Genomic DNA, 16577 nt, shown 5'->3' with positions numbered 1-16577 from the left:
TTGTTGGTTAGTAGCTAGATTGGCTAGAATGCTAATGTAAGGCAGTCTGCAGGAATGATGGAACAAGACTGGCCTGCTTTCCATCCGTCACTTCACTTCCACCATTGTGCTTTTGGGCAATGGGTCCCAAAGCCTGCAAACCAATGTATTTATTTTAAAATTGTTCTTTCCAATTGCCTTTGCCCACAGCTACTTCATAACATTTGATGCCAATTTACTGTCTGCCCTACGATGGGCTGAACAACTGGATGAAATATATAAGTGATGCATGTAACATACGGATAATGCAGTCTGTGTATTTCTGGCATTTTCCCGTTCTCCTGTAGCTGACCAGCTGTGAGTCCAGCTGCCACTGAAATTCATCGATATCCAGTTCTGCTCTTCCATCAATTTGGAATATGGATTTCAAAAATTTATGCAGGCTTACTGAAATCCATGATGCTTTTTATCAAATTTGTCACCTGTTCATTCAGAACACTTTCGTTCTCCCAGTATTTTCAATGTGCAGTCTGCATTCTCACAATATCTATCATCTTGTGAAATGTTCATGTTTTCATGCCAAACTCCTCCTCGTAATATTTTCCACTCCTCTGATATCACACTTTTTGTGGCAAGAATTTCTTAATTTTTTTAACACATTGACACCCACACCGAGTCCCGCATTGCTGTTGAATTCAGAGTCAAATTAATGGAATAACTGAGACACTATTTCACATGATCCTGACTTATTTGTGATTCTAGCTTATTTTCCTTGTTGGTGAACCAACATCAAGCCAGAGTTCTTTGGCTGGGGTGTCATGGAGAACTCAGGATCCTCATGCTGAAACCAGTGCATGATAGGAGTGGATGGGTGAGAGGAGGAGCCACGGCTGGCCCCATCATCAGGCACAGTTAGTTGGCTGCCTCAGGCAGCTAGTTTGGGTGTCATTAAAGCATAACATATTTGTCCCCTAGACAGTATCTGGGGGACATAGGATTGTCTGGTTTCCTGGCTCCGGGGGCTCATAGACAGGGCTCCAAGCTCAGAGACAGGAAACCATGCTCCCTCCTCCCTCCCCGCCTTGTAGCCAGCATGGAGAGAACCGTGCCAGCTACCTCCCCACACTCACAAAACAGAGCACAGAGATGGGGAAAAAAATTAAATAAGGCACTCCCAGGTGTGGGGAGGGGAGGAGACCAGGGCAACAGCCATATGGGAAATTCTATGGCCGCTGCAGCCCCTCCCCCTCTCTGAAGCCTCCACTAGAGTGACTAGACAGGCAAAATCGCCCATCTAGCTAAACTGAAGAGGAAGAGGCATGAGGTGTCCTGCTCTGCAGTGCAAGGCCCTGACATTGATTCAGGGAAGCCCCAATGATCATCCACACCAGGCCACTGCCTAAGGCCAGCCTTATACCATACCGTTAATAAAAGCAGCAAATAAAGTGAGCAACTTACAGTGTGGCAGTTTCTCAGATTATCCGTGGCTTCCTTCTGTGCAAACCCATTGCATGGAGGTAGGGAAATGGTATCAGCAATAAAATTCCTTTATTAGGTAAAATATACCTGTTCCTCATAATGAGGTGGCTAATTAAGAGCTAACGTAAGTTCTATAGTACTTCCATCTCAAGGCAGGTAGTAGTAGAGATGTACAAATGGGTAGATTGAATCTCCAAAGATGGCCTTGATGGACTTGTCCTCCTTCCTTGCCAGTGTCAATGGCCTTGGGAGTGGGACAAACAGCAAGATCTCCCCAGAAGCACCTGCCTTCCAAATCAACATAGGAGCAGAGGAGGTAACAACACCTGAGATGGAAGTTAGGTTGGCCTGCCCCCCCCAGTACCAGAATGTAGGATCCTAGGGCATGGAGACTGGCAAAGAGTAGGTGGGTGTGCTAGGGCTTTGATGGAGACTCCTTCTCCCTGGTGAAATAATTTTCCTTTTACCCCCATCCTACCAATCCATCCTCTGATCCTCCAAGTCCCTTCCTCTCTGACTTGCTCAGCTGGTATTTCTCCAGAGGCAAGCAGTGATGATCAGGCAGAAGGAAGAGAAGAGATCTCTCCCTCCCCTCTTTTGTGCCTGGCACATTTCTAGCCAAGGCTTCCAGGAGCCCCTAGAAAATACAGTTTTCCCAAGGACTAATACATATCAAGGAAGGGAACTGGGGAATCACAGAGTATGTGTGGGGAAGGTTGGGGGAGAGAGGCCAAATTCGATCTATTTCCTGTTTTTATTGAGAAATAGCTTGACTTATTTTTGAGCCAGTTTGACACTAGGAGCTCACCCGTCATTAATTGGCTTAGATGGCTTTAAAAGCAGTTAGACGAATTCATGGAAGATTATATGAAAAACATCGATTAGCCACAGTAGTTAAATGGAACATCCAGGTTTAGGGGTAATATACTCCTGAGAACCAGTGGCTAGGGGGCAAAGGGGGAGGGATGTTATAAGAGCATAGGAAGAGCCCTGCTGGATTAGACCAAGGGTCCATCTAGTCCAGCCTTCTGTACAGACAGTGGTCAACCAGCTGCCCACAGGAAACCCACAAGCAGGACACGAGTGCAACAGCAGCACTCCAGTCATGTTCCTCAGCAACTGGTATACGTAGGCGTACTGCCTCTGATATTCAAGGTAACATAAAGCCATCAGGACTGGTAGCCAGCGTTAGCCTTTATATTATGTTCATGCCTTGCTTGTGTGTTTCCCTAGCTGGACTTGGAACAGATACTGGACTTGAAGGGCCTCCATGTGATCTGGCTCAGAGTCAGAGTGGCTGTTCTTACATTCTTCTGAAGAAGGTGCTCCAGATCACCTTTCATACACAATGAACTCTTGTCACTGTTCTTGTCAGAGTTAATAAATGTAAATATATTTTATAAATGAATTTGTTGATAATGAACAAAGAAACAAATAAATGTATGTCCCATCTTTCCTCCCAGGAGCTGAAGGTGGTATACAGAGTCCTCCCCCATTTTATCCTTACAACAATCCTGTGAGGTTGGTTAGGCTGAGAGAGGGTGACTTGCCAAAGGTTGTCTAGTGAGTTTCGTTGCTGAGGGGAGAACTGAACCCATTCTTCCCAGCCGTAGTCAACAATCTAACCACTACACCATATGGCATTTGTACATCTCAGTAGATGCCTCCAGCAGAAGTCTTGTGGGGGATGGTTTTCACAATGTTTTTCCAGATATTGTAAGGAACATGTTGGGAAGGGTAATACTATTTTCTTGCTCTAAAAGAAAATGGAGCCCTGATTAGGGGGTCCTGCTTTGATGCAGACACTGCACCAGCTGTTCCTCATATGCCCTCAGACATATCCAACAGCTCGTGCAGCTGTATCCTTAGCAGTGCATCAGCATTCTGTGTGTGTTATATACATTAAAATAAGTTAATTTTGCTGAGGATCAGTAGTAGAGTTTATGGATAGCTTTTGAGTAATAATTATTGATAGGAATTGTCTTGATGGATCCTCTGGAATGAGAAGAAAATTGGGAGTGAAATTACGTTATCTTGTGTTTTTCTGTATGTAATTGATTTAGGAAGGGCGGGTGCCATTACAGGAAGATGGTGCAGGCACAACATTATTTCTACCGTGAGACCATTTTGCTATGGGGCGTAGGGGAGCCTTAAAATACACCTAAACTGATCAAAACATTCCAGTCTTTAAAATAAGACTGATGTCATTGAAAATGGATTTAAAATTTGCATGGCTGGATAACATGTGTCTCCCTTTTGTATGGAATCGTATCAGAATTATAAAAATCTTTGTGACTAACACTGCACATATTGTGCAGTTGTAACATGGAGAGCTCTTTCTCTGTAGTTCCATATTTCTTCTGATGTGTGGCTGTTGCTGTTTTTCTGTTCATGCAGAACTACTATGGAGCTGCCAAAATGATCTTTTCTGACAACCCACTTGGGCTGACATGCGGGATGGTATGTCCAACTTCAGATCTCTGTGTGGGTGGATGCAATTTATATGCTACCGAGGAGGGACCAATTAATATTGGTGGACTGCAGCAATTTGCTACCGAGGTAGGTACAGATGTATATAAATGGCTTTCTTTTCTGTGTAGGAGATTTTTAAACAATTCCATTTTTTATTGGCCCTCTGATTAAGTCAAATGTGATACATACAGGACAAGCCACCATGGGTGAAATTTCCTGCGGGGCTTTTCTTCGTGGCGGCTGGTTTGAATATTCAAGCTGTGACTGGGGCATACCATAGCTTGTCATTACATGTGAACCTGGAGAGGGTGGGTTGCTGGGGTGCGTGACAAGCCATCCATAACCCGAAAACAGTGCATGGGTTCTAGGTGGCTTGTGAACCACCCCAACAACCAGCCCTCACTGGGTTTACATGTAACAATGAGCTACGGCATGCCCCCACCACAGCTCAAATATTCAAAATGGCTGCTGCCGCTGCCACAACAAAAAGCCCTATAGGGCAATTCACCCATGGTGGCGTCTCGTTACGTGCGAACCAGGTCAGAGAGTTAGTTGCAATCAGGAAATACTTTTGTTTATAAGGCATAGTTATATATTCTGATGTAATCACTTCATAAACGTGGTGCCAAATATACATTTATCATTTCTTTATAAAGTCATTTTTATGCTACCTTTCAGCCCTACCCAGGGCTCCCATAGCAGATAACATATATACGGTAAAAACATAGGGTTGGATTAACACTAAGTAAGCTGAATATAGTTCCATCTCATTAATGGGACTTGAGTCAAGCCATGATTAACTTGTTCCATTGATCTCAACGGGACTTACATTCAACTGGCATAGTCTAGATCTAACCCATAATAACTGAAAACAGAACAGAGAGCTGAAACCAGAGCCATCTAAAACATAACTCACAGCAGCAGTTGGGGCTGTAGGAAACTTAAATCAGCTGAAAGTCTATGGGAGGGAAGCAGTTTCTAGTTGGCATATCAGCAGCATTGCAGACTAGTTCCTGCCCTTACTAAAGTAGCAGACGAATGGGTCATGATGTCAACCTCAATAATTTTAGAACTCATGAATTACAATGTGTATCTTCCCCAAACTCTGGGTATAAAATGATAAATGTTAAAACATAGGTAATTTTTTTAAAAAAATGAATTAAGTATTTGGCAGCTGAATATTCAATCTTCATTCTATAACTATGTAGGCCTGAAATATATTTTTTCAGGGGGTGTCATATGCTCTTTCAAATAATATTTAAAATAAAAAGGTTGGAATCCTGGTTCCTTTTGCCCAGCTGGCAGAACAAACTGTGGTAAAAAAAAATCCATTATGAATTAATGCATCTCAATGCTTAGATTTTGGATTAGAAATTAATTCCTCCTATGTGGTGTCCTGTGGCCAGGAGTTCCTTTGAGCAAATTACCCATTGCTCCTGTTCTTGTAGTGTACCTGCCTTCATGTGCTCCTACAAAGAAAGCTGGCTAGGAAGTTCTCTCATTTCCTGGTTGGAGCAAGCACCTTTCTGGCCACATCTTTGTGACACACAGTTTGCCTTGATGCAGCTGAACTTTGGGCTTCCCAAGGAGGGAACTATTGAGAGAACTGACTGGCAGGATCAATGGAGTGCAGTGGATGTCTGATGCTCTATTAATCCTACTACTATATTGAATGTTTTTGTCTTACCACTGAAAGGCCGCTGTTACCGTGCCTCCCTGAAATGGTTTGCTTTCTGTGTAATTTTTTAAAAAACGAAACAACAACACACACATTTGCGGCTTGCATAAAAGAAATAGATTAAACTCTTGTGAAATGTGTGAGTGATATAATACTGAATTATGACTGTTTTAAAAACCAAATGCAAGTAATATCTGTTAAACCTTGATTTGTGTCTCCTTTTAGTCTTAATGCTATGATTAATAGGGAAGAATTATGTCTTGATAGATTTTGCTAAATATCTACCATTCTTCTTCAAAAAAATCTTTAGAAATCTATTAGAAATGCTGTCCACTGGCACAATGATTGATATTAAAATTGGCATAGGATGAATAGCTCAGAATGGCTTTCATCACAGAATTTTAAGTTTATTTAAAGAGATCTATTGGTATCAAGGGTTCTAACACAGTTGAGCAATGTGGTAGTTCTGCATAATTTAAAATATATTGAAATATATACACACACAAATATATACTTAGAATATATACCCTATTTATACCCTGCTTCTGCTCATAACTGTTGTAAAATGTAGATTTTTGTGTGTGTGGTGTTCTTGATGACTGGTTCATATATTATAGAAATGATAAGGAACAATAATATGTCATATTCATAATGCATTATTTTTTGTAATACCCCACTTATATTCCAAGCACACAAGACTGAAGAATTTCTTGTTCTCTTCAGCAGACGGAATCTTTCAAAATTAAAATGTTGAGCTCATATTTTAGCCATAAACTGACAAATGTATGATGGAAAAAAATGAAGGGCAGTACCAAAAATGCAGAAGGAAACCAGGATGTAGATCTCAAAAAAGTGCTGTGATGCAGTTTGACAGAAAGCTGCCTGGGTGTCATAGCCCAACGTATATTGAGTATTATTTCTATCCTTCTTCAGGGGCAACTGGGGTTGAGTCCACAACTCTTTATGTTTACCTCTCCTTAGGAGAGGTAACTTGTAAAGAGGATGTTTTATATAGGTGTATTCCTGGGATCACTAACTAAGCACAATTTTCCAGTGATAGTGATACTGACAATCATCTGAGAAGTAGGAAGACTTCTAATCCCATTAAAGAAGAAGAGTTACCATAAGAAGAGCCTGAACCTCAAGGAAGCATATAACCAGCATGACTAGTAGGCACTGATAGCCTTATAGAATCATAGAACAGTAGGGTTGGAAGGGGCCTACAAGGCCATCGAGTCCAACCCCCTGCTCAATGCAGGAATCCAAGTCAGAGCATCCCTGACAGATGGCTGTCCAGCCTCGTCTTGAATGCCTCCAGTGTGGGAGAGCCCACTACCTCCCTAGGTAATTGGTTCCATTGTTCTTCATGGATTTGTCTAATTCCCCTTGAAAGCCATCCAAGTTAGTGGCCATCACCAAATTTTGTGGTAGGAGAATTCCATAGTTTAATGATATGTTGCATGAAGAAGTACTTCATTTTGTCTCCCACCATTCACCTTCATGGGCTGAGCCCAGGTTCTAATATTATGAGACAGTGAGAAAACCCTTTTTTTCTCTCCACTTCCTTTACTCATTGCCTGTCATGGACTCAGCCCCAGATCCCTGTGGGAGGGATTAGCTTTAAATGTTTTGGGGCTACAGCAGTGGCTTTCAAACTGCATTCCAGGGCACACTTGAATCCTGGTCTCTCAGGGCTTATTAAAACTGGGAGGGAGTGAAAAGCTGGCTGGGCCAAGAAGTGTTTTATGACAGGGAGCGGTCCTGGGCCACCTTAAAGAGGTGGCAGTAAGATTACTTCTACAGAAATCCTCTTGGAACCTGGACAATCTTAACAATTTTAGGCCAGTAGCAAAAGTTGCTTTCCTGGGCAAGGTCCTTGAGTTGATGGTTGCCAATCAACTCCAGGTGCTCTTGGATGAGACCAGTTCTCTGAATCCATTTCAGTCAGGGTTCAGGCCAGGTTTTGGCATGGAAATGGCCTTCATTGCCCTGTATGTTGGAAGAGAGACAGAGGGAGTGTGATTCTGTTGATTCTCCTTGATATCTCAGTCGCTTTTGATATAATCAACCATTGTATCCTTCTGGGGTGACTGTCTTTACTAGGAGTGTGTGTGTGTGTGGGGGTACTGCATTGCAGTGGTTTACCTCCTATTTGGAGGTGGTGCTTGGGGGATATTGCTTGGCCCCCATGGATTCTCCAGTATGGGGTTCCACAGGAGTCTGTTTTGTTCCCCATTCTATTGGATCCAGTTCAGACATCGACATGAAGTCTTTGAGTGGAGTCATCTGAAAATTTGGAGTGTGTTGTCTTCACGACTCTACTTCTCCTTTTCATTTTCATCAGGTGAGGCTGTGAATGTGCTAGATTAGTGCCTGACTGCAACAATTGATTGGATGAGGGCAATAAACTGAAAGTCAATCTAGATAAGACTGAGATGCTGTTAATGGGTGATTCTTCTGATGGGATGAACGGTGTTCAGCCTGTTCTAGATGGGACTGCACTTCCCCTGAAGGAGCAGGTTCATAGCTTGGAGATTCTCTTGGAGCCATTGCTGTCACTTGAGGCCCAGGTGGCCTAAGTGGCACAGAATGCCCTGTACCAGCTTCGATTGGTGGCCCAGCTATGCCCTTATCCTGGCTTCAGTAGTCTTTGCTCTGATAACCCCCAAGTTAAATGACTGCAATGTGCTGTATACAGGGCTGCCTTTGAAAACAGTTTAGAAACTGCAGCTTGCGCAAAACATGGCAGACAGAGTGATATAACAGGGACCAGAAGGTCCAAGCATATCACACCAATTCTGTCCTGCTTGCACTGGCTGCCTATATGTTTTTGAGCCCAATTCAAGTTGTTGGTTTTAACCTATAAAGCCTTATAGGGCTCAGGACCGCAATACCTGATGGAGCTCCTTTGCCAGTTTGAACCAGCCCATACCCTATGATCAAAATCTGAGGCCCTCCTCTGGGTGCTTTCTCCGAGGGAGTCCCAGAGGATGGCAACAAGGGAGAGCATGCTTTCAGTGGTGGCCTCATGATTAAGGAATGCTTGCCCCAGGAAGGCCTGCCTGGCATCAACATGGTCATCTTTTTGGTGCCAGGTTAATATTTTCCTTTATCCCAGGCATTTGATATGCTGTTCAGTGCATCAATTGAACTGATGTTTTAGTTGTTTTATGGGTTGTATTTTATCCATTTTAAATTTTGTGTGTTTTGATTTTGTTGTAAGTCACCTTGACTGCCCTTTGAGAAAGGTGTCTAAGCAAGCAGCAGCAGCAGCTTATCAGGGGGTTCTCAGTGAGAAGATTTGTAATGATGGGTAATTTCCCCTGACAGTTTGGTCTTTCACTGCATTGTACATCTGTAGAGGTGATGGGTGTGTCCTAGGCTGTACAAGGAGACAGTGAGTCCCAATGGCTATGGTGAGTTGCTGACAGGGATGAGTCCAAGCACTGTGAGATGTCTAACAGCTCCAATTCTGAATCAGAGTTGGAGCAGTTAAATCAGAGGCCAGGGGAGGGACTCTCCCTAGTGAGCCAAGATGCTGGGAGAGATTCCTGCAAAGATCTTGACATACAGATGGCCCAGGCTGAGTTGCTGCCCCCTACCTCCATTATGAGAACTTAAGTTTTGGAGGAGGAGTAGCAGAAGGAGGAGGAAGAGAGCCATGAGTTGAGAGACACTAGGGCATGTCACAAAGCAGGAAAAGTTAGGGGCAGGGCTCAGACACTCAGCCAGGATAGCCACTCTTGGAAGCCAGCATAGGAAGGAGCCACCCTAAGGGAGGAACAACAGTTTGGTTCACGCCGAACTGTCAGCAACTTCACTGCTTTGTCTCCTCTAATTAGGGATCATAGATTAGTTGTTTAGGGGCCTGAGGCAGCCTGAGAGTTTCCTGGAATCTGCATTTGTAAAGAGGCGAGTTTCAAGCAAAATAAAGTAGTATTCACCTGAAGCGTTATTTCCTTGTGGTGTTGACTGCGAAGGGGAAAGGACGATCCCACATGATAGTTGCCCACTTGAACTAAGTATGTGCCCTAAAACCCACCTCAGGATGTTTTAGAAAGGATTCTCTAAAAGTTTTAAGTTTGAAAACCATTGGGCTATAATATACACATTTCTTCCTAAGAAACTGTTTTGCAGCTCTTCGCCCCCACCCCCGAACCATTCTCTCTTTTTTGCTCCACTGCCTTGTTTGCTTCTTGACTAAGGTAAGGTATGCAAGCAGTGAAGGGGATCTCATATGTAAGCAATTAGGGGATTTTGTACTGCTGCTGGTTGCTCAAAATGGCCATTGTACTGCAGCCTCAAATATTTGTGCAACCTTCCCATAGCATTCAGTAGGACACCTGCCCAAGTACTTAACTGTGTTGTTATAAACCAATTAAGCTGGGTTAATCCCTTTGTCTTCAGTGTGGCAGTTTAAATGGTTTGTGGTCTTTGCCTTTTGTGCATTGCAAGATTTACAGCCCAATTGAAAACATACTGTGCCAGTAGATTAAGTGCATAGGGTGGGAGACTTATTGACTGGCTGTGCCAGTAACACAGCACAAAACAAGACATCATGCCAGCATTGCAGGTAGATAAGTGCAAATGTTCACTGTCGAGGTGCCACAAACACAAATGGTTACTGCTGATTAGCATCTTGTATTTCTGGCATTTGCCTGGCCTTGTTTAAATTGTCCTATGGGTTTTAAGAGCATACAGATTATCTGGTGCATATAACCAATTTTAGGATCTCTTTATTATGTGTAGTATTTTTGTAGAATACAGTATTCTACAAACACAAGAGCATTTGTAGACCACGGAGACATGGAAATAAAGTCTACCATTGTTGAATCACCTCGGCTCTTCATCAGGAATACTGAATCAGAATATGTGAAGGTATAGTGTGATGCACACTGTGTGTGTATATGGGGAGGAGGGGATATGTGCATGTGAGTCCACAGAGGAAGGCAAAGGGGCAGTTCTCCCCTCCAGATGAGCTGTAATCCCCAGATTCTACAGATGAGCTATAATACCCCTCTTTAATGAGCTTCCGCCACACATTAAAAATGTGGTTCTTCAGGCAGGCGTTTCGGGTGGGCTAGGGTAACTTTAGAAATGTGATGTTTTTAATGTTGAATTTTATTGTATGAACTGTTTTTATTGTACATCGCCCAGAGTGGCTGGGTGACTGGCCAGGTGGGCAATTAATAAAATAAATAAATAAATAAATAAATAAATACATACATACCCTTCATTTTGTTAAAAAAAAACCAAATCTCTCTAGTCCGTGTAGAACTCAAGATAGAAGGCAAAAATGTGCACACTCTATTCTGCCCCATCGTTTCGTAAGAAATGAGCGCAATCCCACGTTTTGCTGTTTTTCGCCAATTAATGAAGTCATAGACAACAATTAACACACCCACGAGCTGGAAAAGGAACTTTCTGGCTCGTTTTTAAGGTTTGCTTTCTTTTAATTGAACTTCCTGGTTCATTTTTGACCCTTGTTTTTAAGCCGGGGGAGGTGCTGTAGAAGTAGTTACTGTCCCATAGAAAAGAACCCAGAAATCCTGGATTTTAGTGTCACTGTGACTGGGCAGTAGTGTGTCTACCTAAAAACAAAAGGAAGCAGCGAAGACAGGAGTCCTTGATTGTTCTGATTTAGATTTTATTTCCCCCCCCCCCACACACACACAATATAATCTTCCCCAAGTTTGCAAATATTAAACAAAAATCACCATGCTGATGCAGATAAAATCCACCATTATTGTGATATCCATATTGTGGCTGCAAGAGTGTGAGTTATATCAGCCCTGCAAAATAACCCAGTGTGCTCTTCTACCCATTTTTCTGGGTGGGAGAGAGAGTTAAAGTAGTATATGACAGTCCTCCCCTTCATGGATCACTGCCTTGTTGTGGCGAAGGGGCTGGCATAACTCAGTGAAGCAATAAGCTATGCCGTGCAGGGCCACCCAAGACAGACAGGTCATGGCAGAGAGTTCTGACAAAATGTGGTCCACTGGAGAAGGAAATGGCAACCCACTCCAGTATTCTTGCCAAGAAAACCCCATGGAACGTATCACAAGGCTAAAAGAGATGACGCCGGAAGATGAGCCCCTCAGGTCGGAAGGTGTCCAATATACTACTGAGGAAGAGCAGAGGGTATTTCCAAGTAGCGCCAGAAAGAGTGAAGCAGCTGGGCCAAAGCCGAAAGGACACTCAGCTGTGGATGTGTCTGGTGGTGAAAAGAAAATCCGATGCTGTAAAGAACAATATTGTCTAGGAACCTGGAATGTAAGATCAATGAATCAAGGTAAGCTGGAGGTAGTCAAACATGAGATGGCAAGACAGAACATTGACATCTTGGGAATCAGCGAACTAAAATGGACAGGCATGGGCGAATTTAATTCAGGTGACCATCATATCTACTACTGTGGGCAAGAATCCCTTAGAAGAAATGGAGTAGCACTCAGTCAACAAAAGGGTGGGAAAAGCAGTACTGGGGTACAATCTTAAAAATGATAGAATGATCTCAGTACGAATCCAAGGCAAACCATTCAACATCACAGTAATTCAAGTCTATGCCCCAGCCACTGAGGCCGAAGAAGCTGAGGTTGATCGGTTCTATGAAGACCTACAACACCTTCTAGAACTAACACCAAAAAAAGATGTCCTCTTCATCATAGGGGATTGGAATGCTAAAGTAGGAAGTCAAGAAATCACCGGCATAACAGGCAAGCATGGCCTTGGTGTACAAAATGAAGCAGGACAAAGGCTAATAGAGTTTTGCCAAGAGAACACGCTGATCATAGCAAACACTCTTTTCCAACAGCACAAGAGGCGACTCTGCACATGGACACCACCAGATGGTCAATATCGAAATCAGATTGATTATGTCCTTTGCAGCCAAAGATGGAGAAGCTCTATACAGTCAGTAAAAACAAGACCTGGAGCTGACTGTGGCTCAGATCATGAACTTCTTGTTGCAAAATTTCGGCTTAAATTGAAGAACGTAGGGAAAACCACTAAACCATTCAGGTATGACCTCAATCATATCCCTGATGAATATACAGTGGAGGTGAGGAATAGATTTCAGGGATTAGACCTGACAGACAGAATGCCTGAGGAACTATGGACGGAGGTCCGTAACATTGTTCAGGAGGCAGCAACTCAATCCATCCCAAAGAAAAAGAAATGCAAGAAAGCCAAGTGGCTGTCTGATGAGGCTTTACAAGGAGCTGAGGAAAGAAGAGAAGCGAAAAGCAAGGGAGAAAGGGGAAGATATATCCAACTGAATGCAGAGTTCCAGAGAATCGCAAGGAGAGACAAGAAGGCCTTCTTAAATGAACAATGCAAAGAAATCAAGGAAAACAACAGAATGGGAAAGACTAGAGATCTCTTCAAGAAAATTGGAGATCTCAAGGGAACGTTTTGTGCAAAGACGGGCATGATAAAGGACAAAGAAGGCAGGGACCTAACAGAAGCAGAGGAGATTAAGAAGAGGTGGCAAGAATACACAGAAGAACTATACAGGAAAGATCTGAATGTCCCTGATAGCCATGATAGTGCGGTCACTGAACTTGAGCCGGACATCCTAGAGAGTGAAGTCAAGTGGGCCTTAGGAAGCATTAGTAACAACAAAGCTAGCGGAGATGACAGTCTTCCAGCTGAGCTATTTAAAATCCTAAAAGATGATGCTGTTAAAGTGCTGCACTCAATATGCCAACAAATTTGGAACACTCAACAGTGGCCGCAAGACTGGAAAAGGTCAGTTTACATTCCAATTCCAAAGAAGGGCAACGCCAAAGAGTGTTCAAACTACCGCACCATTGCGCTCATTTCACATGCCAGCAAGGTTATGCTCAAAATCCTACAAGCTAGGCTTCAGCAGTATGCGAACCGAGAACTACCGGAAGTACAAGCTGGGTTTCGAAGAGGCAGAGGAACTAGAGATCAAATTGCCAACTTTCGCTGGATCATGGAGAAAGCAAGAGAATTCCAGAAAAACGTCTATTTCTGCTTCATTGACTATGCTAAAGCCTTTGATTGTGTGGATCACAACAAACTCTGGCAAATTCTTAAAGAGATGGGAGTACCAGACCACCTTACCTGTCTCCTGAGAAACCTGTACGAGGGTCAAGAAGCAACAGTAAGAACTGGACATGGAACAACCGATTGGTAAAAAATTGGGAAAGGAGTAGGACAAGGCTGCATATTGTCGCCCTGCTTATTTAACTGATATGCAGAGTACATCATGAGAAATGCCGGGTTGGATGAATCACAGGTTGGAATTAAGATTGCCGGGAGAATTATCAACAACCTCCGATATGCAGACGATACCACCCTAATGGCAGAAAGCGAAGAGGATCTCAAGAGCCTCTTGTTGAGGGTGAAAGAGGAGAGTGCAAAAGCTGGTTTGAAACTCAACATTAACAAAACTAAGATCATGGCATCTGGCCCCATCACTTCCTGGCATATAGAAGGGGAAGAAATGGAAGCTGTGACAGATTTTACTTTCTTGGGTTCCAAGATCACCGCAGACGGTGACTGTAGCCATGAAATTAAAAGACGCTTGCTCCTTGGGAGGAAAGCGATGGCAAACCTAGACAGCATAGTAAGAAGCAGAGACATCACCTTGCCGACAAAGGTCCGTCTAATCAAAGCTATGGTTTTCCCAGTAGTAATGTATGGCTGTGAAAGCTGGACTATAAGGAAGGCTGAGCGCCGAAGAATTGATGCTTTCGAACTGTGGTGCTGGAGAAGACTGTTATGAGTCCCCTGGACTGCAAGGAGGTCAAATCAGTCCATCCTAAAGGAAATCAACCCTGAGTGCTCATTGGAAGGACAGATACTGAAGCTGAAGCTCAAATATTTTGGCCACCTAATACGAAGAGAAAACTCTCTGGAAAAGACCCTGATGCTGGGAAAGACTGAAGGCAAAAGGAGAAGGGGACGGCAGAGGATGAGATGGCTAGATAGCATCACCGATGCGATGAGTATGAACTTGAGCACGCTCCGGGAGAGAGCGCAGGACAGGAAGGCCTGGCGTGCTATGGTCCATGGGGTCACGAAGAGTCGGACACGACTGAACGACTGAACAGCAACAACAATGACAGTCCTGCTGCATAGTCCAGTGTTATCGAGTCTCCTTGTGTGTTGGGGATGGGTGATGGGTTTGGTAAGGAAATGCATTGCCAGGTTATGAAGTTGATTTTAGCCATGGCACAATTATTTATTTATACATTTGTAAATATTTATATACCACATTTTATTATCAAATCACAAGACAGTTTACCAAATTCAGTAAAACAGTGATTATGGGCTAGAGTGGATGAAGGAAGCTAGGGAAAGAATTAAGGGTTTCAGCTGGGGGTGGAAATATATTCTCTGGACATTGAGGAACAAGGGAGGATAGATCTGGTGTAAGTTCCTCATAGGCCAGGTCTACCCAGCTTCTTAGAACTGATACCCTTGCCACTGTTCAGTCACCAAAGCCTACCAGAAATAATAGATCTGTTATCTGATGTTAGTTATGTATGCAGCTGTGGTTTTCAGGGGGTTATTCTGTTTATTTTAATGAGTATTATTATTGTCTTGGGATCTCAGTACTTAACCTTTCCTTGCGTTGGGCTTGACAGCAAATATACATATTTAGACATTTAATGTTCACTTTATTGTTCAAATTTTATTTTAATCCAAAGATATATAACCACCCATCCATTGAAAACTTGCAACAGCATGAAGAATTTCCACCCAGGGGAATTAACATACTAGCTCCATAGATGGTGTGCTCATGACAGTGAGAGGGGATCTGAACTATGGATGTCAGAGGAATCTGTCTGGGGGGTCAGACAGATTCCTCTGACATCCATAGTTCAGATCCCTTCTCACTGTCATGAGCACACCATCTATGGAGCTAGTATGTTAATTCCCCTGGGTGGAAATTCTTCATGCTGTTGTGAGTTTTCAAAGGATGGGTGGTTTATTGCAGTCGTGGCACAAATTGTGGCTGGCCACAAAGAGCAGGAAACTTGTAGAATGGCCCTCAGTCTTCAGTCTACTGTTAATGCAGAGGCTTGGTGTGTCTGCACGTGGACTCTCTTCTGTGTGAAGTGCTGAATTCATACTGGAAGGGAATGTCAGGACCACTCTCTGGCACTGATTAGTCCCTAGGGGTCACAAAACACTGCATGGTAAGGCATCATGATAAGGACAGAATATCCAATAAACTGACATGAATGCAAAATGGTGGCATAGCAGGAACTTGGAATGGGTTTAATGTCTACTGTATGAACATGACAGATGTCCCTTTGTAGGTTTTTTTTTTTTTTTTTTCTGCAGTGGCTGTTCATCTTTGTGAAGTGCAGGTAAAACTCGCTAATTACATCTATTCCTTCCATGCCATGGAACAAGCAACTACAGATCCACAACATTTCTTTAAAATATAATTCCCAATTCCGTAGAATTCAGTAGTCTTCTTTGAATGTGCTTCTTTAAATGTGCTCTTATAAAATCACAAAAATGAGAACAATTTAAATAAATCATAGCTACTCACAGTCAAATATCAAAATTAGAAACTTCCATTCCATCTGCATTGTGTATTTATGATGTAAAGTGTGTGTTGCAGTTTCCAAGGTAACAACTGGAACCAGATAATATGTGGAGTAGAATCAAACTATTAACAGAAGCTCACGTTAGACCTCCTATAGCACAGGTCAAAATTATATTAATGCATTTGTCTCCCTTTCCTCCACTGTGCCCAATTGCTGCTTAAAATCATGAGTTGTTCTTATTTCTTCAAATCTATGAATACAAGAGCTAACTACACTGTAGAACATAGCTGGCAATAAATAAAGGAAAACACTAATATGATGCTCACAGAATACATCAAATGTTATTGTTGTAATTTTGGGTTGTGTTTCAATATGTTTTGCACAAGTGTAATTTTAATCCGGCAGTACTTACGTATCACTAAATAAGCAGAGTTTGT

General features: G+C 42.8%; 1 protein-coding gene across 8 annotated transcripts in view; it reads left to right on the top strand.

Moving 5' to 3' along the window:
• The window catches only part of DPYD (dihydropyrimidine dehydrogenase), a 761638-nt gene that overhangs the window by 214215 nt on the left and 530846 nt on the right, over positions 1-16577 (top strand). For 7 of the 8 annotated variants that reach the window (XM_084851877.1, XM_084851875.1, XM_084851880.1 and 4 more), the window contains one exon: positions 3856-4017. In XM_084851877.1, the coding sequence (XP_084708003.1) occupies positions 3856-4017 (162 nt within the window). The other variant, XM_084851883.1, reaches the window with a different exon arrangement.

Source organism: Heloderma suspectum, chromosome 4 (genome assembly GCF_057233095.1).
Source record: "Heloderma suspectum isolate Gila_16-S chromosome 4, 16-S_ref, whole genome shotgun sequence".
NCBI lineage: Eukaryota > Metazoa > Chordata > Lepidosauria > Squamata > Helodermatidae > Heloderma > Heloderma suspectum.
Note: the sequence above shows the minus strand (reverse complement) of the source record. Positions and strands in the feature narration are given on the sequence as shown.